The sequence below is a fragment of the Lonchura striata genome, chromosome 9, assembly GCF_046129695.1.
Source record: "Lonchura striata isolate bLonStr1 chromosome 9, bLonStr1.mat, whole genome shotgun sequence".
NCBI lineage: Eukaryota > Metazoa > Chordata > Aves > Passeriformes > Estrildidae > Lonchura > Lonchura striata.
This window is the reverse complement of record NC_134611.1, coordinates 23,675,944-23,703,700: the sequence shown is the minus strand read 5'-3', so window position 1 is coordinate 23,703,700 and position 27,757 is coordinate 23,675,944. Positions and strand designations below refer to the sequence as shown.

At 41.1% G+C, this 27,757-nt stretch overlaps 2 protein-coding genes across 4 annotated transcripts; both read right to left on the bottom strand.

Moving 5' to 3' along the window:
- Positions 1-1,945: 1,945 nt before the first annotated feature.
- On the bottom strand, positions 1,946-10,964 carry LOC110484220 (pancreatic alpha-amylase). Of its 2 annotated transcripts, XM_077785478.1 has the most exons (11): positions 10,755-10,964; positions 8,544-8,759; positions 6,898-7,044; positions 6,426-6,623; positions 5,692-5,922; positions 4,711-4,844; positions 4,503-4,625; positions 4,299-4,398; positions 3,216-3,337; positions 2,984-3,109; positions 1,946-2,402 (listed from the first exon to the last, which is right to left on the bottom strand). In XM_077785478.1, the coding sequence occupies exons 2-11, from the start codon at positions 8,709-8,711 to the stop codon at positions 2,213-2,215; spliced, it is 1,539 nt and encodes a 512-aa protein (XP_077641604.1). In that variant the 5' UTR covers positions 8,712-8,759; positions 10,755-10,964; the 3' UTR covers positions 1,946-2,212. The 2 variants fall into 2 exon arrangements, with proteins under 2 accessions (XP_077641604.1, XP_077641605.1); XM_077785479.1 differs by lacking the exon at positions 10,755-10,964 and having other exon boundaries at positions 8,544-10,717.
- Positions 10,965-11,883: 919 nt separating this feature from the next.
- RNPC3 (RNA binding region (RNP1, RRM) containing 3) lies at positions 11,884-26,353 on the bottom strand. 2 transcript variants are annotated; one of them, XM_077785476.1, is made up of 15 exons: positions 26,105-26,353; positions 24,667-24,714; positions 23,446-23,564; positions 22,740-22,820; positions 21,899-22,010; positions 21,356-21,424; positions 20,623-20,771; positions 19,564-19,689; positions 18,694-18,827; positions 17,764-17,925; positions 17,503-17,597; positions 17,365-17,423; positions 16,685-16,817; positions 15,780-15,852; positions 11,884-13,029 (listed from the first exon to the last, which is right to left on the bottom strand). In XM_077785476.1, the coding sequence occupies exons 1-14, from the start codon at positions 26,351-26,353 to the stop codon at positions 15,793-15,795; spliced, it is 1,596 nt and encodes a 531-aa protein (XP_077641602.1). In that variant the 3' UTR covers positions 11,884-13,029; positions 15,780-15,792. The 2 variants fall into 2 exon arrangements, with proteins under 2 accessions (XP_077641602.1, XP_077641603.1); XM_077785477.1 differs by having other exon boundaries at positions 11,884-12,113.
- Positions 26,354-27,757: the final 1,404 nt, after the last annotated feature.

The window sequence follows — 27,757 nt, the reverse complement described above, 5'->3', positions numbered from 1 at the left end:
GTGTCTCAATCCCTGCACTAAATCATAACACACAGACCCTCAAAGGGGGCTCTGGAACGTAAAAGGAGTGGGAGCTGATCGAAAGATGACTGGAAATCTAACAGCATTAAGAGCATGAATGTGTTTGCCAGCATTCAGAGGCATCTCACTCTCGGGATCAGATTGAGTTCCAACCACGGTATGAACAACTGTCGTGGTTTTATACTGGCCCAACACCAGGCACCCATGAGAGTTGCTTGCTCATCCTCCCCTGCCACATCTGGGCAGTGGAAAGGGGAAAAAAATTAACAAAGAAGTCATGAGTGAGATAAAGACTGGAAGAAAATATTTAAGGGCACAAGGGGTTCAACTTAAGGTTGCAGAGTGAGTTTATTACAAACAGAATCAGAGGTGGGAAATGAGAAGTAAAATAAGCCCTTAAAACATTATTTCACTCCAGCCTCTCCTCCTTCCCACTGACAGCTCAGGGAGACAGGGCATGGGGGTTTTGGTCAGTTCATCACTGAGATTCTCTTCTGCTACTCAGGGAGAGGAGTCCTCTCCCTCTGAGGTTATGGGGTCCCATCCCTAGGAGACATTTCTCCGTGAACTGCCCTGGCATGGGTCTGCTCTCAAGAGCAGCAGCCAAATGTCACCTGCTGCAGTGTGAATCCCCCTCATGAGCACACAGCCTCCCAAAACTGCTGCAACATCGGTCTCTCTTCCCACGGGGTGCAGTCCACCAAGGACAGGCTGCTCCAGCCTGGAAGCAAGGGGCCCCTCTCTCCACCAGGTCTCCCACTGGATCACAGCCTCCTCCAGGCATCCACCTGCGCTGGCATGGGCACTGCCCCCGTGGGCTGTGAGTGGATCTCTGCATCCCCCATGGATCCCCATGGGCTGCACAGGCACAGCTTCTTCACCATGGGCATCACCACAGCCTGCAGAGGAATCTCGGCTCTGGCACCTGCAGCCCCTCCTCCCCCTCCTTCTGCACTGACCTTGGTGTGTCCAAGGTGTGTTCTCACCTCCTCTTCTAACTAGAAGAAAAACTGTCTTTGTTTTGATTTTTTTATTAAATATGTTAGCACAGAAGCATTACCAGCCTCTCTCATTGGCCCGGTTTTGGCCAGCAGCATGTCCATCTTCAGAACAGTCAGGGATTGGCTCTGCTAGAAATGGTGGAAGCTTCCAGCAGCTTCTCACATGAGCCACCTCTGTGATACCCTGGCTACCAAAAACCAGGCCATGAAAAACCAATACAACAGCACTATTTAATCAGTAACAGATTCATCATACAAGAGGCTTGGGGGTCTTCACCAGGTGAATCCCACTGGCAACCAGGAACGGACACGTTCTCATACGCCATCTTTCTCTGGTGTCATTGCCCAGTCCCTGCTATGAACTGTTACTGGTTTCCTTCACACAGTCATGCAGAGCAGCTGATGGAAAGTGATCATTTGCCTCTCCTGCAGAAACTTTGCATAAGGTGTTTCACCTCCTTTTAAGTGATCAATGATTCACCAGAGTCAAGGAACAAAATGCAAAATTAGATGCAAGTGATAGTGTAGATGAGTTTTAGTTGTCTGATATATAACTGAATTTGAAAGCTAGAACTCTTTTCCAAGTACTTTCTTGCATTTCCTACAATTTCCTCCTTCAAAAAAAAAAAAGACCTTTGACTTTTCTTCATGAAATTATTTCAGGTCTTCATTTGGAACTGACTTGTAAGATCGATGTCTTGGCAACAATCCTCCATGAATAAACTTGAGTCTACTAACAATAAAACTATACGCTAAGAGAATACGAAGACTAGAAAATCCACTTGAATTGTGCCATGTTTCAGCACAAAGGGGTCTTGGTTTTTGGATATCCTGCCAATTTTAGCAATCTTGCTTGCCCTAAAGAGAACTGCAATTCCACTTCTGCACAAACCAGCACGATTTAAAATTTAATAATGTCAATCTTCTCCTTCCATTTTTTTATTAGTACCGTAACTGAATAAAGTACACTTACAAATGCACACAAATGTATAATCCACTCCCAGATCTGCAATGGCACCACCAGCTCCCATCTCTGTACAGTAGCTGCTCACTATTTCATTAGTATTACAGCCAACATGCTTTGCTCTGTCTTGGTTCATGCAGTCCTGAGAGCCAGGACATTCTGTACATCTGTTTGCTGTTAACAAAGACACGGAGGAGAAGGAACAGCACATGCACAACACATTTGGTTATAATTTAGCATCAACATGAATGGCAATGAATGGGTCGTCTTCTTCATTCCCAATTAGGAAATTAGCTATACCATCAGCAGCAACATGAACTTCTACTGCTGTACAGAAGTCACCTTCCTTTTGCCCAGAAATGATATCACAGTAAGTGCCAGCAGGCAGACCGGTCTGCAGAGATGCATTCAAAGACCTTTGGAAAAGAATGAAATGCAGTAAGCATCATGAGGACTCTTAAATGCTCTTCAAATTGTATTGGAAACCTCAGACATTAAGTAAGTCTGGAATTATCCTCTAGCACTTCTCTGGACACTGCAGAATCTATTCAATCACTACATGTTTCAAATTGCTCATCACCACAACCTACAGCTACTTATTACAGCCCTGACATACTCCTGTTCTCTTAACATCTCACTCTTGCATAAACTATTTCAATACAGTTTTTAAAACTGTCACATTTAGAACATATTCCTGAGTTTACAAATTCCCTTACTTCTATACATTTAGACTTTGCTGGTTGTGACAGAGTGACACAGCCAGCTCCAGAACTGGGAAATAAAAGGCCACACTACAAGGCTGCCAAGAGTAAAGAGTGTCCATGGTAGAGTGGAAAATGCTATGTTTAAATTGCCAATAACTAGGGCATCCATTAGAAAGATCTATTCAAGATAGCAACATCTTAAAAGGTTTCACTATGAACTAGATTTTTAAAATACATATTTAATACATAATATTTTCTTATAATAAATTATAATTTATTTCCCTTTTACTCACCAGTCATCATTATTGAAGATGATGAAGCCTTTGTTACCACGGCCAAAAGCCACTTGATTGCTGCCATTGTCCCACCAGTTGGAGAAAGGCTCGCCATCCACCACGTTACGGAAGATAACCATGTTCCTGAAAACACAAGCAGTGTCTGCCACTGCACCTGCAACACCTCAAAAGCCACATGGAGCAGCAAAAAGCAACTGCTTTTACTTCTTGTTTCTCCCCAGTGCCCTACCTGATTTGACGCCAGCGATGTTCACAAACCCAGTCATTGCCACAGGTTGTGTCTGGGTTGATTGTGACGGCCTTTGTGGAGCCATCTGAGTTACTTGGGGGTCCATACCAGTCATTGATGTCCTGACATTAAAAAGACAGGTTTATGGCCTGCATTTTGGCCACAATAACCCCCTGCAATGCTCTAGTCTTGGGACGGTGTGACTGGACAGTGCTCAGGCAGAAACGGACCTGGGGGCACTGGTCAACAGCCGGCTGGACATGAGCCAGCAGTGTGCCCTGGCAGCCAAGACCAATGGTATCATGGCCTGTACCAAGACTAGTGTGGCCAGCATGAGCAGGGAGGTCATTCTTCCCCTGTACTCAGCTCTGGTGAGGCCACACCTCGAGTGCTGTGCCCAGTTCTGGGCCTCTCATTTTGGGAAGGATGTTGAGACACTTGAGCACGTCCAGAGGGGGCAATGAGGCTGGAGAGAGGCTTGGAAAACAATTCCTGTGAGGAATGGCTGAGGGAGTTGGGGATGTTTAGCCTGGAGAAAAGGAGAAGCAGAGGTGACCTTATAGCTCTCTACCATTCTCTGGAAGGTGGGTGTAGTCAGGTGAGGTTGGTCTCTTTCTTCAAGCAACAACTGACAGAACCAGAGGACACAGTCTAAAGCTGCGCCAAATATAGATGGATGGATGGATGTTAGGATAAGGTTTTTTTACAGAAAGGGTGATAAAGCTCTGAAATGGTCTGTCCAGGGAGGTGGTGTAGTCACCATCCCTGGATGTGTTTATAAAAAGACTGGATGTGGCACTTAGTGCCATGGTTTAGTTGAGGTGTTAGGGCATGGGTTGGACTTGATGATCATGAAAGTCTCTTCCGACCTAGTCATTCTGTGAATTCTGTGAATATCTTCTGACTGAAAATGCAGAGAGCCCCTTTGCAGAGCAAAGCTAGAGGGAGCATCAAAGTTGCACCAGCTATATCCAGCCTGGGACGGGGAAATCACTTAACAACATGAAATGCACTGGACTAATTCTCTGGCCCTGTTCTCACCCTTAGTTCCCATGGATGGATCCTCAGAATTAATAAACTCACCTTTCCATTTTCAAAATGTCTCGGCCAGCGAAAACTTGACATCACACGTGTGAACCCATAGGGATGGGCAAGCATGAAACCAACTGCCATCTTATAGAGCCTGTTTGGTGGACAAACAAGGAATGAGACAGAGGAACCTGCCGAGAACACACAGGAAAACAAGCAAGAGCAGGAAGAATCACCCAGACAAGAGCAATCCCTTACCTGGCATCCCAGAAGGTCAGGATAGAAGCTCCACCAGCCCCGTGTCCTCTCTGGTTGTCGTGATTATCCACAAAGACCAAAGCTCTGTCGGAAGGCACAAAGCCCCAGCCTTCTCCCCAGTTCCTAAACAAAAACACAGACTTGAAGCTTCCCTGTCAATTGGCGTATCCAGTGAATCCTGGAGAAGTTGCAGCACCTTCATCCTTACTTTAAGTAGGCCATCTTTTCTCTGTCCCACTTGCGGAGCACTGTCCCCAGTTTGGCACCGTACTTGAATTCTGTCACCCGGCCATTTCCATAGTACTGGCTGCCTGTGATGGGCTCTCCACCCAAGTCAATTACCTGGTACAGGAAAGATAAAGTACATCTTCCTACTCAAAAACCAAACAAATAAGACACTGCTTCAGACATTGCTTTAAACAAGGGGACAGTACTTGAGCTAATTATGTTATTTGGCTTTCTTGCAAAATTGTATGTAAGGCTATTTTTTTCTTTTAGCTCAGCCCAGTATATCTCCTTACCCCAACTGGTCACCTACGTGTGATTAAGGCTTGGGCTGTACTTCCTTTATATTTAGTATGGTCACCAAGGCCTCTGCTTCCAGCAGCTAGGCAGCATCCTTTCACCATGGAGCTAAAGAACATTTCTATTTGCCTAGACTTTGCAGGCAAGATACTAATTTAATAAAATATGTGCAGTAAGTTTAGCTTCTGCTGACTGAAACCAACACTTACCTGCTTGTTCCAATTCATTATTCAAATGTAAAACACAAATTCAGAATTTCAAGTAATAGTCATTATGCATTTGGAAAATAAACTTTCTGCACATAATTAACATTTATGTCTTCTGTTGCAATTTATTATCCAGAATTTAAAATTCAGGAAATGAAATATCTTTTTTAAACCAACAGAATTTTTACACTAACTTCAAGGTTGTAAATTTCATCTCAATAAAATTTCCAGGTTACCTAATTCTTTAAGGTCCAAAACAAGTGGGGAATTTTGCACATCAATTACCATTTATTTGCAGATTAGATATTTGCAGATTATGGTTGAGGATGATATTGAGGATGATTTCTGTATATCTGCTTGGGCTCAGCCCATGCAAAGCATTGCCATGTGTGACTGAGTCTGTACTGGGCCGGCAAGAAATATGTTTGTGAAGTAAAATTTAAAAAAATAAAGACTACCTCTTGGTAAATGAAAGGTTTAGTTCCTGCAGGGAACCACTGAGTGTTTAGGTCTTCCAGCTTGTCTAAAATGGCCTTGACATCCGCAGGCCACATGTGCTTGGCAGCATCGATCCGGAACCCCGCGACGCCGATGGCGACGAGCTGGTTCAGGTACCCGGCAATCCTGGAGCGCACGTACTCCTTCTCCAGGGCCAGGTCCAGCAGGCTGGCCAGGCGGCAGTCCCGCACCTGGGCAAAAAACCTGAAATCAAACCTTCTCACCTCATAAACTTCATCTAATGTTCTATACACCTTTTGAATGCTCTTGATCTCTATTACGATGCCAAATAAAACCTCTAGTAGCCTTTGTTCCCCATGCATTTCGTTCCTTTGCCAAGTCATCTACACAGAAGCTGCAATAAGAAATTGAATTTACCCCTCTCTTCCGAAATTGAGACCAAGGAAAACTTCAAAATTACAATAAAAGGCAAATAGTAACTTCTACCTTTTTAACACACTGAATAGATTTTATGAGCTTTAAAATATCTGAAATTGAGATATTGTCTCAAGTACAGCTATCCCTTTAAGAAGTGGTATTCCTGATAGCAACACTAACCTCTGTTATTAATTTGGATGGCTTTTTATGAGGCTTTTTAAAATTCCTTTTTAAAAAAAATGTCTTGCTGTAAATTAGAGCAAAGAAATCACAGCACAGGAACAGATGTACATGAAAACCATAGTTGTAGGTTTACCTGAGATATATCATGATAATTCTCAATGTTTCCACTTCTAGATTTGCATTTCTGATCATTAAAGTCCCAGCTAGAATAGGGCACAGCTGGGAAATCTTCAGTCTTTGAATTGAAATAGCTTCCACAAGTAGCATGGTCACCAGCCCCAGCATTAGCTCCACACATATGGTTGATCACTGCATCCACGTAAATGTGCACCTAGAGAACAGTATCCACGTAATTTGAAAAAGCTACTTCCCACAGCACCACTAATTAATGTTCTCTCTCCCATACTTCCTGTCCTATCCCCCTACTTCTGCTTGCTTGCTTCAGCCAATATTTTACTCCATTTTTTTTTATTAGCATACAGCAAGGGTGATAAAACATGCAGCTCAGCAGACAGGCAGGTAACACTGCATCCATTTTTTTAAATGGTAGAATCTCTGGCTATATATTTGCATTGTAAATACCAGAAGGTTTTAAAAGTACTTACTCCAACATTATTGCACCGGGTTACCATGTCTCTAAATTCAGTTTCATTTCCAGATCTTGTGCACAGCTTGTAGCTGACAGGCTGGTATCTTTCCCACCACGGTCGCTGGGGGTCAGTAATGATAACATTTTCATTTGGAGGTGAAATCTGTCAATAAAACAAGGGCACTTGGTAACAGGATACTGAAAATTGTTAATTTGTTTGCCTAGTATTTTTAGAGAAAGAACATAACCTACTTAGATCCTCAGTATCCTCTGCTTACACTGTAGTGCTGGAAACAAAAGCCTTAGGCCTGGCCTTCAACAGGTAGAAACCCAGTATAATAAATTATACTGGTAGAAACCCAGTATAAAAATTAGGTCCATGAACAGAGTGGCTTAATTTCCTTTGTGACTTCAAGCTTCAAAAAGAAGCATCTGAAATTGAAGAACTAGGCCAGAAGTGGAAGGAAGTGATTGCATAACAACTGACGTAACATCCTGCCTTGAAAACTGACCCAACTTCCTGTTTTTGTAATGTTTTGGATGAGCATATACTTGACCTACGTCTTGTAGATTTCCAGGTGAGTTATAACTCTTGCTTTTACAGACTTTTCGGGATACATTTCAGGCAACAAGCTTTTGCTGCTACCTCCAAGCCTCTGGGCACAACAACCTTATCCAACCATTTCTCAGCCTCTTAACTGCCACACCTTCCTGACCAGCCCAGCAAGGCATCATCTGAAAAAAAATTCCTGAGATTCTGCCACAGAATGGATTAAAATGATAAGCAGGCACAGGCCACAGTCTGAAAAATCAATTTAAAGTCCATCTGGTCTGCATGCCTGGAAAGACAGTTCCAAAGAAAAAATGATTATTTGAAAATTATGGGAAAGTTCTCACTCAGGCCAGCTTGCAGTCTCTTGGTCTGCAAGAGACAAGCACCATTTTTTTTCACACCAATTTTTCCCAAGCAGTCTGACAGGCAAACAGAAATACTTTAACCAGTGGCTTCTCTCCTGCCATGCTACCCCACCCAAGTGCCAGTTCTGGTTCCACAAGAACACATGTCTGTCATTCAGACAGAACTGACTCACACAGGGACACCTTCACCAGAACCTGCGTTCAGTTCACTGCCACCTGCTCACACCAGGTTCCTGCAAAGAAGGGTCTCTTAGTGGCTTACTGTGACACTGTGCCACACAGAGAGAAACTTGCCAGTTTGGGTGAACACAACTAGCAGCCTTTTTTATTTAATTATTTAAAACCTTCAGCATTTTTTTGGAAGCTCTTTATTCAGTCATAGTTTCATTTTATATTTATCTAACTCTTAAGAGCTTCCCTTGATTTAAATAATATCAAGCAGATAAACATAGGTGACTCTTCACAGCAGTAAAAAAAAAGATTTAGCAAATGATGTGATGTGCAATTCTAGTTCATCTAAATGTAATAGCATAGACTGCAAAACATGCACTTTGGAGCAATGAAATAAATTCATGCTTACGTGAAGATAGCTGAAGAATATATTTGTCAGCATTTACTACTTCCATTACCAATTTCTATTTTTCTCGTTCAGTACCCGTCCTTTGACAAATTGAACATTTTCTGTGAAAAACAAATTATCATCTATGTAGCAATTTTACTACCTACTGATAGGAGCAGACATACCTGAACTCCTCCAAATCCATTAGGAGCTAAGTAGCGTTCACACTCCTGAGCAATATCCTGCCAGCGCCATTCAAAGAGATGCACAATAGAGGTTCTCTTAGGGAGAGTGTTGGGGTTGTACTGCCCCCAGCAAAGGCCTACGACTAACAGCAGAAAATAGATCCCCATCTGGTGCTCTGTGATCAGCTGTGCTCTTCTTACTAACTGTCAGTGTTCCTGCAAGAGGTAAAGTACACATTAGAAAATACACATTTAAAGATAAACGCTTATCTCTGGGTGTTACTTACCTGTTACTTTGTATGAGAACTGCATTTTATCCAAACTCTATCAAATTTCCATACTAAAGTAACTTTGTTTTCATGCACTTCAAATTCACATGTTGCCGAATGGAGGCTACCTCCAGAATGCAAAAGTTGTGGTTTTATTAGTATAAAGCCAAAAACTACCCCAAAGGGCAAAGGAATATTTATATAGACTGAAATTGACATTTTGTTTCTCATTTTAATGAACATTATTACATTCCTATTTCTCCTTGAGAGGCAGCTTTTTTTTTTTTTTCCAAATCGTGTTACTACAATTTGAACATATTTGGATAAGACCTTGCAGAGGCAGCATATTTCTTACCATGATTTGTTATGAAACCCCAGATATTTTCAAGGTTTAATGTACACGTGTCTGTCATTCATGATATACATGACATCGCTCATTCAAACAGCCTGAAACCTGAAAAATCTCTCACAGAAATCATTAATTATTGTGACGCAAACCCAGAAATGCTAAATGCTAAATCCAGCACACCTGCTGGATTTCTGTGGAGATATTCTCCTTTTAAGAACATGGGCAACAACATGCAGATGTTAGAAGTGCTGTGAAGCTCCATAACCATGAAATCTCCTTCTGAGTGCCTGAGTTCTGCAAAAGGAGGTTTCCAGAGGCTTGATGCTACATTTCCTTCTGATGAGCTAGGCTAGGAACTCCATTTCCCAACTCATACCCTATTTGTATTTATTTAGGGACAAAAGACAACAATCCTTATATCAAAATTGCTTCTCCACTTCCTCACCTAGAGATACAACATGTAACAAACCAGAAACTAAACAACTACCAAGGTTTACTCTATTGAGAACCTTATCTTGCACTCTTCCCGTTTAGAAGTTGATTTAGAGAGTCTGAGATACAAAGTCCTACAAGAAAAACTTCTGCAAACGAATGGCTGAACTAATACTTCCCTTAAATAACAAAATATTTAACAGGAAAGTAACAAGAGTCTGTAGCTATTTTTTATAAAAAGTTATCTTACGGAAACAACACAGAGCAAAAACAGATTTCTGTCACAAGGGAAAATAAACACCTCAGTGAAGGTTTAAACATGAACACAAGGGCCCTCAGGTTTGTTAACAAAGGAAACCGTGCTTTTCCTGATTTAATACACGCTTGGGAATGCACTGCTGAAAACTCCAACCTGCTGTGATACAGTTACTCAGACATAAGTTGATGTAATATTTTACATGACTTCTACAAAACTGCCCTCATTTCTGCTTCAAGGAAAGGATGATCCATATCTCTCAGGCAGTGAAGCACTCTTTGGAGCAAATTTAGGCACAAAATATACCATTTATAAAGTGTAGAACCAGCCTTCCAGAACCTGACAGCTGCTATCAGCCACCACTGTTCCTCACAAGCAGGCAGTTATTTAGAATTAAGCATTTGGTATATTCAGCTGATTTTTCTGCTTGTGAACAAAATAACTTTAATACAATTATTCATTTGTAGATCTTCAGTAAAATAAACAGATTAAGTTTCAGCCACAAGCGGTGGAATTTCATGAAGGAATGCTTTTTAGCCCTGATAGGAAGAACATACATTAAGAGAAAATGAGCTATGAAAATTCCATCTTCACTGATGAGAAAAGCCATTTATTAGATTGACAAGTTTTACTTAAAGCAGTAAATACATAAAGTAGTAAGAATAATGTACCTTGACCCCCCCAAATCAGCTCCAAAGCCTAGTGCTTAAAGATTCAATGTAGATTTTAATTTCTCTAAACAGGTTTATGGCTGCTCTGCCTCAAATACAAGCAATAAGAAGAGAACGAGGATATTGAAATCCTCACTGCACTCTGAAGGCCCTAGCTTCAAAACGTTTTCCAAGCTTGGAAAAACGCCAAGATGCTACGTGGAAGAGAGCAACACTGCTTGCAGTGCAGAGAACCTGGGAGCGGAGCGTCTCTGCAGACCCTGGCGCCGCCTTGGCCAGCTCGGGAACTCGGGGCACCGACTCCGCTGGGTCACGGCCTGAGCTCGCCTCGCCAACACACCTGCGACCGCCTTCAGACCTGCGGGACGGCCGCGCCGAGCGGCGGCGGCTGCAGGTGGCAAAGGTGTGACCGGGAAGCAGAGCGCGGCCCCGTCCCTTCCGGCGGCTCCCCACAGACCGCCCTCGGCAGCCCGCCCGGGCCGGCCCGCGGGGGCTCCGGGCGGCGCTCCCGGTGCGCCCCGCCCCGCCCCGCCGGACAGCGCGCTCTGCCCGCGGCTCTCAACGCTCGCTTGCCCCTCTCACGAACTATTTTCGTCCTTGAGAACAGCACCACCTTGCTGTTAGCGCACTTCGGCGCTTTGAAAATTCACTTGTGGGCCTTTAGTCCTGTACGTGTAGCTCAACATGGGTGTTAGGACATACTACTGTAGAATAACAGAAGCATTTGAGTTGAAAAAGCCCTCTAGGATTGAACGAACACAGTCCCCATTGGAATGCAGCAAGTACGATATGAATAATTCCAGTAAAAGCACTTTAACGTAATCTGCTAAACCAGCTCCTATTGAAATAAAAGATTGACTTTGGTCCAGCCACCAATAGTAGTGATTTAGACTGTTTGCAGCTGGAGTAATGACAAATCTTTTACACCAGCCAGCTCCCACACCATCAACTATGATTTAGTAATTTATGGAATAACTTTGCCTTTAAGTCTACTGAACTAGAATATCTTGTCAATTAAATGTCATTGCAGTGTTTCCCACATGGTTTTAAATAGTTCCACTAAGCAGCCCAGTATGTAGCTAATCCCATGTGACCACTGTTATCATCACCCTCAACAGGGCAAGGACCACATCAATACCAGTTTTAACTGTTACTCTGGTTTTAATTACTTAAGTCTCACCAGTGACAGTTTTCAAGTTGCAGATGAACAATGCAAGTTAATTACTGAAGAAAAACAGTGCCCAGTTTCACAGTACAAATTCAGGCCAATGCACCAGCCCTTCTGCTTGGTTTTCAAGACAAGAAGACCTGTTCTGCCTAAAACCACAAGGGCAAAGCTCAAAACAAAAAGAAGGCAGCAAAATGAAGAGAAGGGAAATAATTTATTAGATTTCACAAGCAATCTTAACATACATTTATGATGTAATAAGTCTTGTGTTATTTAAAGATATATAGCATCTTTAAGACAGGAAAATTTATTCTCTGCCTTAAATACTTTAGAAATGCTACTACGCACAGTTCAAGAGTCCTGATGATTACACTGCTTCTTCCCCAGCTCGATAATACTTGAAAGAGATGGAACACAAAAGGGACCTGGAACATCACAAAAGCATGTTAAAAGTAAGAACTACCAAAAAAACAGGAGTGCTATATTGGCTTTTGACAACTACATTGAAAGATGCTTAGTGTTTTAAAAAGTGCTTAATGTCTGTGAAAAATACATCTTAATAAATGCAGACTGTGTTAATTTTAGATTACAGAATGTTAAACAGTAATGCAGTATGAAACCCACAGGAAACATGTAGGTCATTAGCAACAACACTACCTAGGTGTAGACAGCACTGTAACAAAACCCAAACAACCAACAAAAGGGTAGCAGTGATTAAGTTGATTATTAGTCCAGATCCAAATACTTAATTACAAGATATTTTTAATTTTCTTCTTTACTCAAAATGACAAAGTAAGGAATGTATCAACTAAATCAACTCCAAATTGTTTCTCATGTATCAGAACAATAATCAAATGATCTAAAATACTGATCAACCCCTTAATATTAAAACTGCTCTGCAATGTATTTTAGACAACATATTATTATATTACTATGTTTTTAAAGTAAAACAAGGTAACTTGGTCAGTGTGAGCTCAGCACAGCTTCACACAGATCAGCTGCTAGGATCTAGAACTGTTCCTCTAAGGAACAGGACCACAAATTAGTAGGGTATCTGAGGAAGAAGGTGAAGGCCACCTTTTGAGACTGAGAACCTTCATTGTATCTATTCACTCAATACAGACAACTCATTGGTTTCTTTTTCCCCCCCTGAAAAAATTTGCTTTTTAAAGTTTTTAGATTAGCTCAAGCTTAAAACATGTTAACTCCTCCCCACACCTACTCTGTATGAAAATTAAGATGCAGTTGTGTGCTACAAGAAATATTGCACAAAAAAGGATACAACAAGAAAGGATACACTCTGCATGACAGTATTATTGCAGTATTTACGCAGGAATGTTTCTAAAGAAGAACAGCAGAATGTGGTTTAATTTTACTGGATTCTCAGTATTGCACACACATAACTTTATGCTACCTAGCAAAAAAAATAAAGCAAATATGCCTCTGATAAAAACCAATTCTAACCCCTTATGAGATTTAATGAGGGCTGATGAATCCATCAACACTAAACTTCATATTCGAAAGTAAATACATTTTTTATAACAGGAACTATTAGGACACCAGCAGATTTTTCCATCTCCTTCAAGTCTTTGCCATTTTACAGACTCACTTTCTTAAACTCAATCATGTTTCCCTTTAGTGAGAGCTTTCAAGCCACTTCTTCCTTATGAAGAAACCTGACAGCTCTCAACATCAGTTTCTTCCACATAACTGTTCTCCCAAACAGTTGTTTTACAGCTACAGGAAAAAGTCACTTCAGGTGAACTTTTTGCCAATCCATCAATAAAAAGACATTTCAGCCAGCAAGGACTTCTGCAGTATTTTATAAACCATATGTATTGTTTTGTCAAAAAAAAACCCAAACAAACAAAAAAAGAAAAATTCAAAAAACAAACAAAAAAAAAACCCAAAAAAACCCAAAGGAAAAAAAAAAAGGATAAAGCCATTTTAGGAAAAAGAACCAAATGCAAAAAAAAAAAAAAAAAAAAAAAAAAACAAACCAAAACAAAAAAACCAAACAAAAAAACCCAAACAAACAAAAACAAACAAAACAAAAAAACCCAAAACAACAAAACCCACCCACAACAGAAAAACAACCCTAGACTCAAGCAATTTTATCATAGAATTTTGCATCATAAATCAGCATCCATCAGAATATTCCAGCAGGAACAGAAAAACAATCATGCAGAAATAGTGGTCAGCTTAACCATTATTTGGGAAATGCAACAAATATTTTTAATTAAACCTCATGGATCCTTAGAAACCTGTGTAACTCTGTGGCACACTGTTATGATTACAACATATAAACAGTCAAGGTAAGTGAGAAGTTCTGCCCATGAACAGAACACCAGAGACACCTGTAAGATGGTAACTCATGGGAAGACTTTCAGATGCACAATTAAATCTTGCCTAAGTAGGGTTTGCTCATTCTAGAAGAAACTTCTGAGTTGACCATCAATATTATAACAAATAAGCACTTTGTTATTTTCTTTAAGCAATTCAAGTATTTAGCATATTTAATGAATTCAGAATTAGTACACAAAATGAGTTGGAAAAAAAAATGGAATTCCTAAAAGAATTAAAGTGCTCAGACTTCATCTATCAGGTTCTCCAATAGCTAAAATGCTTCAATTTTTTTTAATATAAGAAACCTTAGTAATCTTAGTAGACACTAAATAATACAAATAGGAGGTTTTTCTAACAAGAAAGGAGTGACAAACAAGACTGAAATAGTCTCATAAATACTTAATCCTAACAGAACACTTTAGCCAAGGCTCTTTTCAATGACGAGTACAGAAGAAGGCCTATAAAGAAGTGATCTTTGACAAATACAGATTTTGCAAACTACAAATAACACAAAATAGGAAATAAGACCAAAGAGAGAGAAACAAGCCTAAATGTGATTTTAAAAATCCTTAGACAATGGATGGAATGAAGAACCTACAATTAGAGAGTAGCTGTTAAAAACAGAAATACTACCATCACAATAACCACACTATGGGCTTTACAACCAATTTGTAAAAATCAAAACCAAATTTTCATATCCTTTATTTCAAATTGAGGTTTTCTTCAGAGTAACAAGGATCAAGTTTCAGATTAAAAACACACCATGGCTAAGTAATGTTCCATAAGCGCTCGGCCTAAGACTTCAGGTAATTTTGTTTTAAGCAGAGGCATAACCAGAGAGATCTCAACTGTAACCACAAATTAAGGTCAGTGCCCTTTAAATTTGAGCTAACTCATGTATCAGAGGGTGCAGATTGAGAAATAAATGCTTTTTATTCTTGCCAGTTACTTCACATGGTCATTTTAGAGTCCACTCTACAAATGTCTGCAGGCCATGAGACCACTCAGGTAAATTAGAGCTGATTTTGCTTGATTTACTCTCACACTCAGAGTAAGGAGCAGTGAAGTAAAGCTACATGATAAGAAAAAAAAGTTAAATAACTTTCTGCCAGAAGGTACTTTCTCATTATGTTTAAATGCGAAAAATGAGGACCTACACATTCCACAACAAAGGAAGTCTTGATCAATGCAACATTAAGCACTTTCCAATAGAATATCCTTCACTAATTCACACAAGTTTAAAAATTACTGCAACAGCACTAAGAACTCATTTTCTGTAAATTAAAGATTCTTTACAGCTAGCAGAAGTTTATTGTTGGAACCAGTTCTTCAGGATCACTTCACAATGGCAGGGATGGAAAAGAAGGAGTTAAGAGGCAACACTTTTCAATACCAAAACCCTGGAAAATTACTACAAGTGGTCCAATTCCACAAAATTCCACATTAATCTCCTTATCTTTGCAGATTAAGGATTAAAGAAACTAACAAGTGCCCTACAATATCAGGATTAGGAAAATATTGGTCTCTGAGGTTTTAAACACAGGAAAAAGGAAAGTTTTAAACTTACACCAGCTATATACCTTGCACTCTGTTTTTCTGATATAAGCACACATTTAAGAAAATTAATTTGTACGGAACATTTCCTCTCCATCACTATTCCTAAAGAAGCTGTTAAAGAGAGAGTAAATAAAACCAAACACTAACAAAAACCCCCAGCCCACTCCTTTCAGGCAGAGAGTCCATACCTTGCACAGGGTTTTACTTTTTTCTTTTCCCTTCGTTGGCATCTTGTTTTGGTCTAGCTGAACGAGCAAATTGCTGAGATTCTATTAAGGACTACAAGTATCTGGCAAGTAGATGTCAATTAGGAAAGACAAAAAAGATTACTTCTGCTATTTAGTCTAGAAAGTCACCTTTATCTGTGAATCAATTCCACTATAGTATGAAGTATTATAACAGTGTCCATTAGTCAAAGATTAGGACCTCACTGATACACAGTACAGGAGTTATTAGTGAGTCCATAAGGAGAACTAACTGGGAATGAGTTAAATGCAAACAGGGTAACTACAGTAGGATAAATGTTTGATATTTACAAACTTCCAACCCAGCATGAATTCGTAACTTTGATGTCTCAGTATATGGGAGGAAAAACAGTAAAAGCAGCAGATGCTGTGGTTAATGTGAAACTGAAATAAACTATGAAATATTTAAGTGAAAATTACAAAAGGACTTTCACACAAAAAAACAGTGCTATGCAATCAAAAAGAGACCATTCCAGCTGAAAAACCCATGTAGAACCACTTACTCTTACAGGAACATTTCTTATGTTCTTGATTCTGTAAACATACACCTAACCAAGTCAAAAACCTGGTATTTATTTTAAATATAGTGGTTGTGCAAGCTAAATTACCTTCTGTATTTTCTTTGCAGGATCAAAGATGTAAGACCCGCGAATTCTGTTCGTAAATAAATCACTTTTACTTTCCTATTTCAGAAGAGCTGCCTCTGCATTTTTACCATAAATAGTGCACAGTGATATGTGGATTGGTTTTCTTAAGACATTTTTTATTTTGCAGAACACTATGACAACAAAAATAGAGATTGGCAGAGATTAAAAGAATATAATGTAAATGCTTGAAGAAAAGGATACAACTACCATGGGTTTTTCAAATAAGACATAGCCATTTGCTTCTTTCAGTGCTTTGGCAGCTGCTTTCTCATTGGGAAGTCCAATGAAAGCCTGTCCCTTCATCCGGCCTTCTTTCATCAAACGGATATCAAACCTAGGGGCACAATGGGGAAGTGGGAATTACTCATGTTTAACAAACCTTGCAGATTTCACAGTAAATGCAAATTGTGCATACAAATGTACAATTCTCATGCTTCAGGTGGGAGAAATAGCAGAAACAGAAGCAAAGCCTACAAGGAGGCGTGATGTCCTTGGAGACCATTTTGCCTGGGGAAACCATTTACTGAAAGGCAATATTAAACTTCAGGATGGCAAATTGATGTGCAGTACTAGCAAACAGGACATATGCAAAATGATCAGATACACAAAATCAGCTACACGGTTCATTCTGTGTCACACAGCCAAGAAAAGCAAATCTGGGAATGAAAATATAAAGGCAAAATAATAGGGTCTTCAGTCAATCGCCATAAAATTATATTTTTTCATCTTCATAAATGAAGATTTTTAGGTCTAACACATTTTTTGTTTATGCAGAAAGACAGAAAATGTGAATATGGCTATTTTTAAAATCCCAGTTTTCAGAAGTGTCATAGAAGTTCATATAAAAGGCTTAATTCTAACCAAGTACAAAATGAACTCACATATTGCGTTCCACCTCTGACTGGAAGTCAACATATCTTCCAAAAATGAACTTAAGATCCTGAAATTAAAGTGCAGGTGTAAGATAAATGCTAAGAAAAAGCCCTTTTAATAGATACTTAATTTGCTTGTTTACTTACCTTTTCTTGAACTTGTTTAGCTAAATTCTTCACATATATCCTGCAATTTGGATCACCTGGCTCGTAGTTTTTGAAAACAGAATACTTTTCCATTTCTTGGAGACAAAAAAAGAACCCATGCTTTAGTTCATTTACTTTGCACGTTTGCTCAGTATAAAATAATTTACTATATGCTCAATTAAGAAAATAAGCACTTAATTAAGCTATTTGTTGTAACAAATCAAAAAGCTGTTACTAGATAATCTATTCTCACAATTATACCTTCTCTAGAAAGTCTGTTTTTTTCTAAATCCTTTCTAGAAATAAATTCTGATGGTATTTCATCATCCTCCTCTTCAGTTTCCATTTTATCATTCGAGCTAGGAGCTGGGAAAATCCTTCCAAAGCCTGTATTATTGATTTCTTCCGAGGTTGCATAAAGATCTGAAATTTCAACAAATTATGTAAGTGGTTTGTACCTTTATTGACACCAAGATCAAGAGTCAGCAAGAAAACCATACTTTCCAGCAACTTTATAGTAGAGCAGACTTTGTAAGACAATTTGAATACACCCTTAAAAATGAGTCTTAATCCCTGGTTTCACAAAAGCACCTGCTCTGTATGGTCCTATAAAACCCCATGTAGCACAAATAAAGGCCATGGCACACATTAGTTAGCATAAAATTTGCCTTGCTGTTGAATCCTGTATCCATTTCTCTATTTTCCCTTAAATAAACTGGATATTACTGTAAAGTAGCACAGATTGACCATAACCCTCTAAAAAGCCATCACACCTCACTATTATCATTGCCCAGCACTTTTATGGCAGATAATCAGTGCACCAGAGAAAAGAGTTTGGCAATCACTTGGATGCTGCTCTCTAAATCTGGAAAAGGAAAATCTGAAACTAGCCTGATATATTAATTTACACCACAAAATACTGAAAATTTGTAACATTTGTATCCCAACATTTAAAAGACAGTGCAATTCACCCTATAGAGCACATGGGAGAGAGACCTTTAAAATTCTCTGGATCCTTTCCAAAGCTTGTAACACGGAAAAAACAGCAAATACAAATATGATGCAACTTGGTGTTGACAGCTCCAATACAGTAAGGGTAAAAAAATTCCTAGTGCAAATTCCAGCACCCTTTTATATACTGAAGCCACATGACTTGAACATTAAATACATTTGAAGTACAAACTCTCTTACCATTTTTTTCTTCTTTTTCCGAGTTTATCTGAACAGCTGGGATCTCAGTACTAATATGAAACTCTATTTTTTTATGACCTACGTGCTGCAGCTGCTCAAAGACATCTGAAGGTGACAGTGTAGGGTGCGAGTTGCTGTTTAAAACAACAACACGTTAATTAAAGTTTCAGACACTGATGAATGCATGGTCAAACACAATATTTCTTCCAGTCAGATTTTAAGCAGTTGTTTACCACAAACACATGTTCTCCATTTCATATATTTCACCTAAGAGAGTTACAGGTGATTACAAACACTGCAGATACAGAAGGTATGTCTGGCAGTGGGAACAAAACCAACAATCACGTACCACAGGACATACACACAGGTATTTATTAAAACCTTCATCAGTAACTTAAGCATGGAAAATAATTGGCCTTGCTGCTGCTGTCACCTAGTATATAAAATATATGACATTTTAAAAAAATGTAGCAAATCACTTGGAGGAAGCAGGCAGCCATTAGTAAAAATACATTCACAATCATTCATCACAACATCGAAATACTGCACTACTGTCTACTGTGGCACAGAACTGTAGTTCTAAGACCCAAACTTACTTTAAAACAAGACAGTTTCTATTACTCCAGTGTTGTACTTTTAATTTTTTGTTTTAAGAAGCAGCCCAAACAAATCCAAATTGCTTCAGTCACAGCTGTGATGTAAAACTAGTTATCTTTTTAGGAAAAGGAATTTCTATTGGTTTACAGGAAGACAAACAGAGCTTGATTCAGACACACTTTAAGGTTGTTGAGCACACTTTAGTTCAAACTAGAGGAAAATTTGGATTTTTAGGGCAATAAAACCAATAGGATAAGTGCAAAAACTACAAACCTGTGGGAAGTACACACAGGAACATTCAACATGTCTTTAATTCTTTGCTTTTTTCTAACACCACGTTTCTTTGTGTTTATTGGTCTTTTAGGCTGAAGGGTTGCTAATTCCATCAACTTGGTCATTCTATTTTAGACAAAAATAAAAACAAAACAAAAACAAAACAGACGTTTACAGTTTATTTGAAAGTACTGCTTTTAAAAACCCTTCCCCTTTCCTTAAAGCCCTTGACATAGAACTTTTCAGAATATAATTGTAAAACTAGCTACCTTAAAACTGAAGCTGTAACACACAGCAAATCAATATACACAGAGCACTTAAGGACTGACCATAAATTTAACATGTCAGTGATGCCCTTCCTTCCCCAAGCATGCTCCTTACTGGGACACTGAAGCTGTGAGAGAAGCTGTGATGCCCCAAGCTGAACCCGATTTTCTAACGCTCAACAGGGGTACCATTTTCCAAATGATGTTTTTCCAAATACAGCAATGGGATTTTCTGATTTACTTCTCAGTTTAGACAGAAAGAAAAAAGCTACTTTTTAATTCAGAGTTAGTTTAAAGACTAAAAAAAATACAGCTACGATGTAATTCACTCCCAAAACTGCAAGAGAATCTTCAGCACAAATATTAACATCCTAGTTATACCCGCTGATGTATAAAGAATGTTGTGGAAATTAGTGTGCATATACAATTCAGGCTGAGGAGTCAATTTAGAGAGATGTGGAACAATGAAGACTTCAGAAAATAATCTAATTTCTGCTTCCATACATCTGCACCCTTCAAGCTGAGTTTGTGTTTAGTTGGGTTTTTCTGGACATGGGAACAAACGAAAACTTGCACACCAATAGGCCACTTTCCTTTTCATACTGCATTTAAACCTGCACTGTCCTTCTGAACTCTGAAGTTTCTCTAAGCATCTAGAAAGATTTCTAAATACTCTCTATGAGAAGCATGCATATACTGCAAACATTACCACTCGCTGAACTAGAAGCTGGAGAAGTGAAACCAAGCCTTTCAGTGAGCCCAAAACCTTGCAAATGACTGTAAAATGCATTACCTCTCCTTTTCCTCATCATCATCATCACTTTCATATTCTGATTCATCCCCACTAGACAGTCCTTCTTCCTCTTCAGGCAAAGGAGGCTCTTCAGGAGGCAGAGGTGGGATTGGGGGAGGTGGCACAGGCACTGGTAAATATTCTTCGTACTAATTATGGGGAAAAAGTTTAAAAAAGTAAATTTTTTAAAGGAAAAAACCTAAACGTATCTTGTTTTCTTAATAACAACAGTAAAAGCAATTAATGATCCCTTAACAAGTATTTTCTCCAAGTATGCTTATAGGATCTAAATACCATTTTGGTAAACTACATTACTAATGAAAAACTTTCCATGAGCAAAAAAATCTGCTTTCTGAAGCATAACAGTGAATGGTTTAATTTTTTTAAGCTGAGATGATAAAAAATACAGCAACCACGGCCTTGGATTTTTACTTTGCATGTAGATTCAAGGACTTTGCTGAGAAGAATACAGTCAAAGCATACCGGTGAAGGCTTAGGTTCCAAAACCATTTCAGTTTCAACAGTGAACCAACAGTTTGAAACATTCCAGTGCTGTACCATAGCTGGTTTATTCTAAGTACAGTCCAAATAATTGCTTTAGAAGACCAACACCAGTGAAATGCAGCAGGATTTGCACTCCTCTAGAAATTTAGCTCTCCTACTATGCTGCTAACATTTTAAATTGTGACTTAATCCTACAGTACTGAAAACATATATTTAAAATGTTACTTACCATGGGAGGGCGAGCAGTGATTGGTCCAAAAGGTGGAGGAAGATTCATTTTATTCATCAGATGGAGTACCTGAAATGAGTCAAAATAAGTAGGTTTCCTTTGAATAAGTAAGTGATAACAGTTCCTTGCTAGGTAAAAGAGCCTATCACTCCTGGCAGGTGTAAATCAGTACAGTTTCGATATCCATGAACAACGTAAAACTTGCACTTTGAGATCCAACACTAATAGTCAATATAAGCAACACCCTAACAAGGCTAATAAAAAAAGTACAGCATCTTCTCAGAATGAAATTCCAGGTACTCAAGTCACGTCTCATTAGGAAGAGCATATCCAGTTCAGTCTTCAATGTCAATTAAGTAATCTACCTCAGGTTCATAAAATCTCATTACCTCAGCACAGTGAAAAACTCAGACTGTTTAGCACTGTCACAGAAAAACCAACTTAGTATTTGCAATGACAAAAATAATTACTTCTGTGGATACTTAAAAGAGGAAAAATTAAATGTCTTTAATTTTATACTCTTTTTTCCTGTTTTTTACTTACCTGGACATAGAATTTGGGCACACTTGCCAAGGCATTTGCTATATTTGCTAGAATTGCACTTGAAGGTGGTGGATACAAATATTTGAGGCAAGAATTGATGGGAAAGGTGAGGCTGAGGAAAAAAAAAGATTGAAAACAAGACACCTTAACATTACTGCGACTTAATCACCAGTAACAACTAATGATTACTAGAGGCTTAACTATTGATTGCATCTGAAGTAACACTGAAATATTATTACTTCCCCTAGAACAGTTTTGGGCCACTTAAAATGCCTTCGACATCATGAAGTAGTCCCCAGTGCATGACAGATTTACTGGCCTTGGGCATACTGAAAGTATCAAGCCATGCAGAAGCCTAAAGCAAACAGAAACAATTAACATGTCCAAAACCAAAGCACAGCATAGCAGCCCAGCCTGCACAAATATCAGAAACTCAATGCTCAAAGGGCTGCATTAGCTTCAAAAAATTTACTACTTCCTGTATGCTAAAATGAAAATGGGGGGGGCGGGGGGGAGGAAAAAGGAAGAAACATCAGGAAAAAGTCAGAAAAGTCAGTGGTATTCTGCTGTTAACACTGGGAGAACCTCAGCCCTCCAACCTCCCAGGAAAGCAACACATAGTGCTAGAAGGCCGTTCTGCAATCCACAAGTTCATAGCTCAAAGCACCAGTCCCCATGCAGAAGTGAGGATTCTAAACTTGAGGAAATGAAATTCCATCTCCTACAGCTATGCCAGAAGAACAGCAGCATAGGAGGAAACAAAACTCTTGTTCAGTACATAACACAGCTCAAAATAATCAGTAACAGAATAAAGTAAGATAAATAAAAACCCAACACTAACCCATGGTTGGGTGCAATTCCATTCTCTATTTTAACACAGCTTGGTTCTATCTTCTCTTCTTCTTTCACTGGTTCTTCTAAACTGAAAATTAATTTAGTCTTAATTAAAACAGGGCAAAAATTAAGTATGCCTTATATTATGTATATTATATAAAAGATGCATCATCTATTAATAAATATAAAAATAAATTAGCACATGTATTTTTAACACCTTTTATCAACTGCATTACTATAACTGTTACCAATTCTTCATAATTAATACATGAGGATAATTACAGTAGTGACAGTCTTCTAAAATAAATACATATGTAGATTTAAGTAAGTCTTCCTATATTCAGACACTCCTGACTTAAATTCAATCAAAGGAAAAGAATTGAAATTATTTATCATGCACTCTCTTCAAAGGTATTAAATTATTAATTTGCTCATATTCAGAAAGTGGAATAAATAACTTGAAAACTCTACTACACTATTTTTAATTAAGCACTATCACATAGCTTTTATCACTTATTTGCACATTCCACAGGTGCAAATGACACAGTTCTGTTGGGAGGAATGCAGTCACTGTCCTATAGATCTGAGCCTGTTGTAAGACTTCCAAGTGGTCACAATTCATCCTTTGAGTTACAAGTACCACCTAAGTATCATGAATCCAGAATCCCCTTTCCTTGACCACAAACACAACAAGGAAATTACTTTGCACATACCTTTTGCACTTGTCTGAGACAGAAGGCTGGCTAAGTACCTGTGCACTCTCTTGCTCCTTTGCAAATTCAACAACTAATGTGTGACCCAAAAGTTTCAGCTGATGCAATCTTGATAAAGCCTTCAAGTAATTACAGAGGAGAAAAGAAAGGGAAGAGGACAAACATGAGAATTATTTTAAAGCATAACTGTTTTTTCTTTGAGTGGTACATTGCAGTCCCAGCTGCTTTAAGCTAAGTCTGTGCTACTGTGGACATGAGAGTTCTGCACTGCTTGTGTCTTCCCAGCCCTGCTTTTAGCAGCATTTCCTGCTGGCAGGAAAGAAAGAGTCCAGGCTGCACCTACAGAGGTTGGTCACCTGAACACAGCAGCAGCCCTAACAATCAGACTTGCACGCAGCCTACTAAAGTGCTGGAATTTCAAGTAACCAACCTTTTGCTCCTGCAGCATAAGCATGCTAAATTCTGTCAGTAACAGCTACGAATTTTAAAATCAGGATGTTAACAATGGCACTAGGAAGATCCAGCATTCTTCAAGTCCAGAGCCCAGCAGGCTGCTAACAACTGGTACAAGCAGCTAATTCACCACTGCTCACCTCATATAGACTTTAACTTTTTTAGTCCTTTAAAGTGTGGCAAAAAAAAAAAAAAACAAAACAGAAGCTATGCAAAAAAACCCCAAACAAAAAAAAAAAACCCAAGGTATAAGGGGAAAGTTCTGACACAGGCTTTTTAACTGGACTAGTATTTAAAAAGTAGTATTAATATTACCTTTTTGGCATCCATATCCTCTATTAATACAGTAGTTTTCTTATCAAAACTGGGCATTCAAGGCAGACTTGGATAGTGAGAATCACTAGGGCTAACTTTTATGGCAAACACACAATTACACAGGAGACAAGGAAACTGCTTGGTTTATAGTTTTCATGTAAATGCATACACATCCTAAAAAGTGCTCTGATCAGTCTCAGCTTCTCTAACTTTGCCAGGCTGTTATCAGGTGACTTGCACAAACCCCTTTCAATCTACCATTCCTAGGACCTACAAAAGTGTTCCAAGAATTTCATCAAGTCCTGCAAGCAAATCCTGAAACAGAACTCTCATACTACATCGTGCTGCTTTGTTTTTTTCCTAGCACTAAGTACCAGATGATGTGTAAACCACATTAGAGCATTGACAACTCACTGCTTTGCTAAACCATTCAATAACAAACTCAATACAAACCTTTGCAGCTGCATTTTCACTTGGAAAGGTGGCAAAAGCAGTATGTTTCTAGAAAATAAACAAAAAGTTATAATGTATTTGAATCAAAAATGTCAAATTGCACGAAAAACATTGAGCCACAAGCACCTTGTTAGTTTAAGCTTATATATTTGGAAGTTACCAGATGGGAGTCAGATAACTTCCATCTGGGGCAAACATGAAAGAAAACATTTTTTGTTATGAATTTTGGAAAAGTACCTCCTGCTGTCATAATTAAGACATGACCTCAGCAGTTTGAGGAATACAGGACAAATGTTGTTTTGTTTTTTTTTTTTCCTAGCAAGAAATAAACCATTCTAAACTGCAAGAAAGGACAAAAAGAGGTCTCATCCTCTTCCAAACCAGAAAATTAGTTGGAGCACAAAACATTTTCATCAAAGTAACTCTTACTAAAAGTAATGCTCGTCCTGCTACAGAAGTTGTAACTATTGTGCTCTGAACGTTTCAATGGTTTCTACTTTCCCCCCAATTTTCCAAACTAAATCAAATCCTCACAGAATACACCTTTCAAAGTTAAATTTGTTTCAACAAACTTCATTACCCTATCTTGCAACTACATGATTCCGTGCCCAAAATCATTGTAACAAAATCAGCACGTCTGATATCCTATAAAGCCTGATAAAATATGCAGACATCATCCACCTGCAGTTCTGCAAAACACAAGGCTCTTTATGAAGAGACAAATTTTATCTTTATCACAAAACAAATACATTCATGCTTTCGGAATCTGGAGGAAGAAGAGGAAGAGAGGAAGAAGCGATCTCAAGAGACCTGTTAAACTGCATCCCTGCGCGCGCCAAGAGGCCCTGGCAGCAGCGAGAGGCCAAAGCCACGGGCACAGGGCCTGGGCGCTGGACGGGAACCCGGAGCTTCCCCGGCAGCCCCACGGGGCCCCCCGGGAGCGGGACCCCCGCTCCTGCCCGGCCCCGGCCTGCCCGGCCCCGGCCCTGCCCGGCTCCAGCCCCGGCCCCGGCCCTGCCCGGCTCCAGCCCCGGCCCCGGCCCTGCCCGGCTCCAGCCCCGGCCCCGGCCCCGGCCCTGCCCGGCTCCAGCCCCGGCCCCGGCCCCGGCCCTGCCCGGCTCCAGCCCCGGCCCCGGCCCCGGCCCTGCCCGGCTCCAGCCCCGGCCCCGGCCCTGCCCGGCTCCAGCCCCGGCCCCGGCCCCGGCCCTGCCCGGCTCCAGCCCCGGCCCCGGCCCCGGCCCTGCCCGGCTCCAGCCCCGGCCCCGGCCCCGGCCCTGCCCGGCTCCAGCCCCGGCCCCGGCCCCGGCCCTGCCCGGCTCCAGCCCCGGCCCCAGCCCCGGCCCTGCCCGGCTCCAGCCCCGGCCCCGGCCCCGGCCCTGCCCGGCTCCAGCCCCGGCCCCGGCCCCGGCTCCGGCCCCGGCCCCGGCCCGGCCCTCACCAGCCGCCCGTGGTCGGACAGGACGCGCACAGACACGGCCCCGAAGTGCTGCAGCAGATCCTCCTTCTCCGCCGCCGTCAGCTCGGCGGGCAGGTGCCGCACCAGCAGCGTCCGGCCGCGCCGCCGCGAGACGCCGGGGTGCGGCGGGACGGGGTGCGGCGGCACGGGGCCGAGCGCCGGGCCGAGCCCCGGGCCGCCCGCGGGTGCCGGCCCGCCCGGCCGCAGCTCCTCCGCGCCCGGCGCCGCCATGGCCGCGCACGGCCGGCCCCGCCAAGCGCCGCGAACCGCGCGAGCGCCGCTGCCTCAGGTCTCGCGAGACTGGCGCCCCCGGCGGAGGCGGCGGGAAGTGCGCGCGGAGCCCGGCTGGGGTGGCGCGCGGGGCGGCTCCCGAGGGAGGTGGGAGCCTCCCCTTTCCTTTAGTACTTGGGAGCTTGTCCTCACGCCAAATCCTAAGAAGTGCTGCTCAGAAAATGCCCTCTCCTCAGCCTTTAGTTGCAGAGACTTGTCCCTGCCTGCCTCCCGTGAACTGAGGCGTGGCTGGCACAGGCAGAACCTGCTGCTCGGGGCAGCAGCTGTGTCTGGCCGAGGGGAACACCGCCATAATTACAACTTGTGCGGGGACAATCTTGTGGGCGCTGAGGATGCACAGATTCCTGCCACCTATCCTCGCAGCCACACAGGCAGCTCTGAAGCCTGCCTTGTTCTGGAGGATGCAGGCTGTGATCTTAAGAGAGAGTGAAATCCCCGATTTTGACTGATGAATTCTCAAGTCTCACCATAATTAATTAGCTGTTTGCTGGCTGGCAAAAGCTGTGCCTGCCCGTGTCACTATTGCCGCAGACTGTGGGACCCACAGAGGTGCAGTGAGGGGCCCGGAGGACTTGTGGCTCTGAGCAGCTGGAGCACACAGGGACACCCAGGCTGTGCTGGAGCCAGACACGGAGAAACCGTGCTTGGAACCTGATCCGTAGGGACAGGTGCTCCCCACACCTCTCCATAGAAAAAGCAAGGCCCTGAGTCCATAAAATCCTCAAGGCCCCTTCAGTTTTCCTGAGGGCTCATGACAGACCTGGCACTGTGTGCACAGTGTACCCGGAGGGTCCTGGCCGTGCATCTTTGGTGACTGAACACTGACAGCTGGGGCAAAGGCCTGGCCATTGTGGGTGGTCACAGCAGTCTCCTTAGGTCAATCAGATGACAGTCCAAATTCGTCCAAATGAGTTTGGGAAGGAGTTGGGTAAAAAAGGATCTTCTAAAGGGATCTATGAGAAAAGCGGAAATGTAGGAGCAATTTCTTACAGGATCTGTTACTGCATTTTTGTAGCTGCCATAAGTATAAGCTAGGAAATATCTATGAAGTGGGAAACAGGTGGAATAATTGACACAGTGTGTAAATAGAGCAGTGTATTTTCTCTATTGATAACACCAGCAGTACTGCTTTTGTTTGTTTGTTTGTTTTTCTGAGGCTGTTGAAACTTTAAAAGTAACACTGGCCAGCCTAACCAGTTCTGTGTGTGGCTTGTGGTTTGTATAAAGTCCAGAAGATGTTCTGGGGTATGCTGGTCAACGTGCAATTGTAGATGGGAAGATAACAATTGTAAATGCAAGCCTGTGGTGGCTGTGCTGCTGCATCCTGTTTAAATTGGCCTGACT

What these genes read in the sequence shown, in the direction of transcription:
- RNPC3 (XM_077785476.1), bottom strand. Translation starts at nt 26,353, where the DNA reads ATGGCGGCGCCGGGCGCGGAGGAGCTGCGGCCGGGCGGGCCGGCACCC. An exon ending in TCACTGCTCGCCCTCCCATG is followed by an intron (nt 20,772 to 21,355) that starts GTAAGTAACATT and finishes CCCCATAATTAG; the next exon opens with TACGAAGAATATTTACCAGT. An exon ending in GGAAAAAGAAGAAAAAAATG is followed by an intron (nt 17,926 to 18,693) that starts GTAAGAGAGTTT and finishes TTGAAATTTCAG; the next exon opens with ATCTTTATGCAACCTCGGAA.
- LOC110484220 (XM_077785478.1), bottom strand. Translation starts at nt 8,711, where the DNA reads ATGGGGATCTATTTTCTGCTGTTAGTCGTAGGCCTTTGCTGGGGGCAG. An exon ending in AACCTTTCATTTACCAAGAG is followed by an intron (nt 4,845 to 5,691) that starts GTAGTCTTTATT and finishes TTCCTGTACCAG; the next exon opens with GTAATTGACTTGGGTGGAGA. An exon ending in GACATTTTGAAAATGGAAAG is followed by an intron (nt 3,338 to 4,298) that starts GTGAGTTTATTA and finishes TTTTAATGTCAG; the next exon opens with GACATCAATGACTGGTATGG.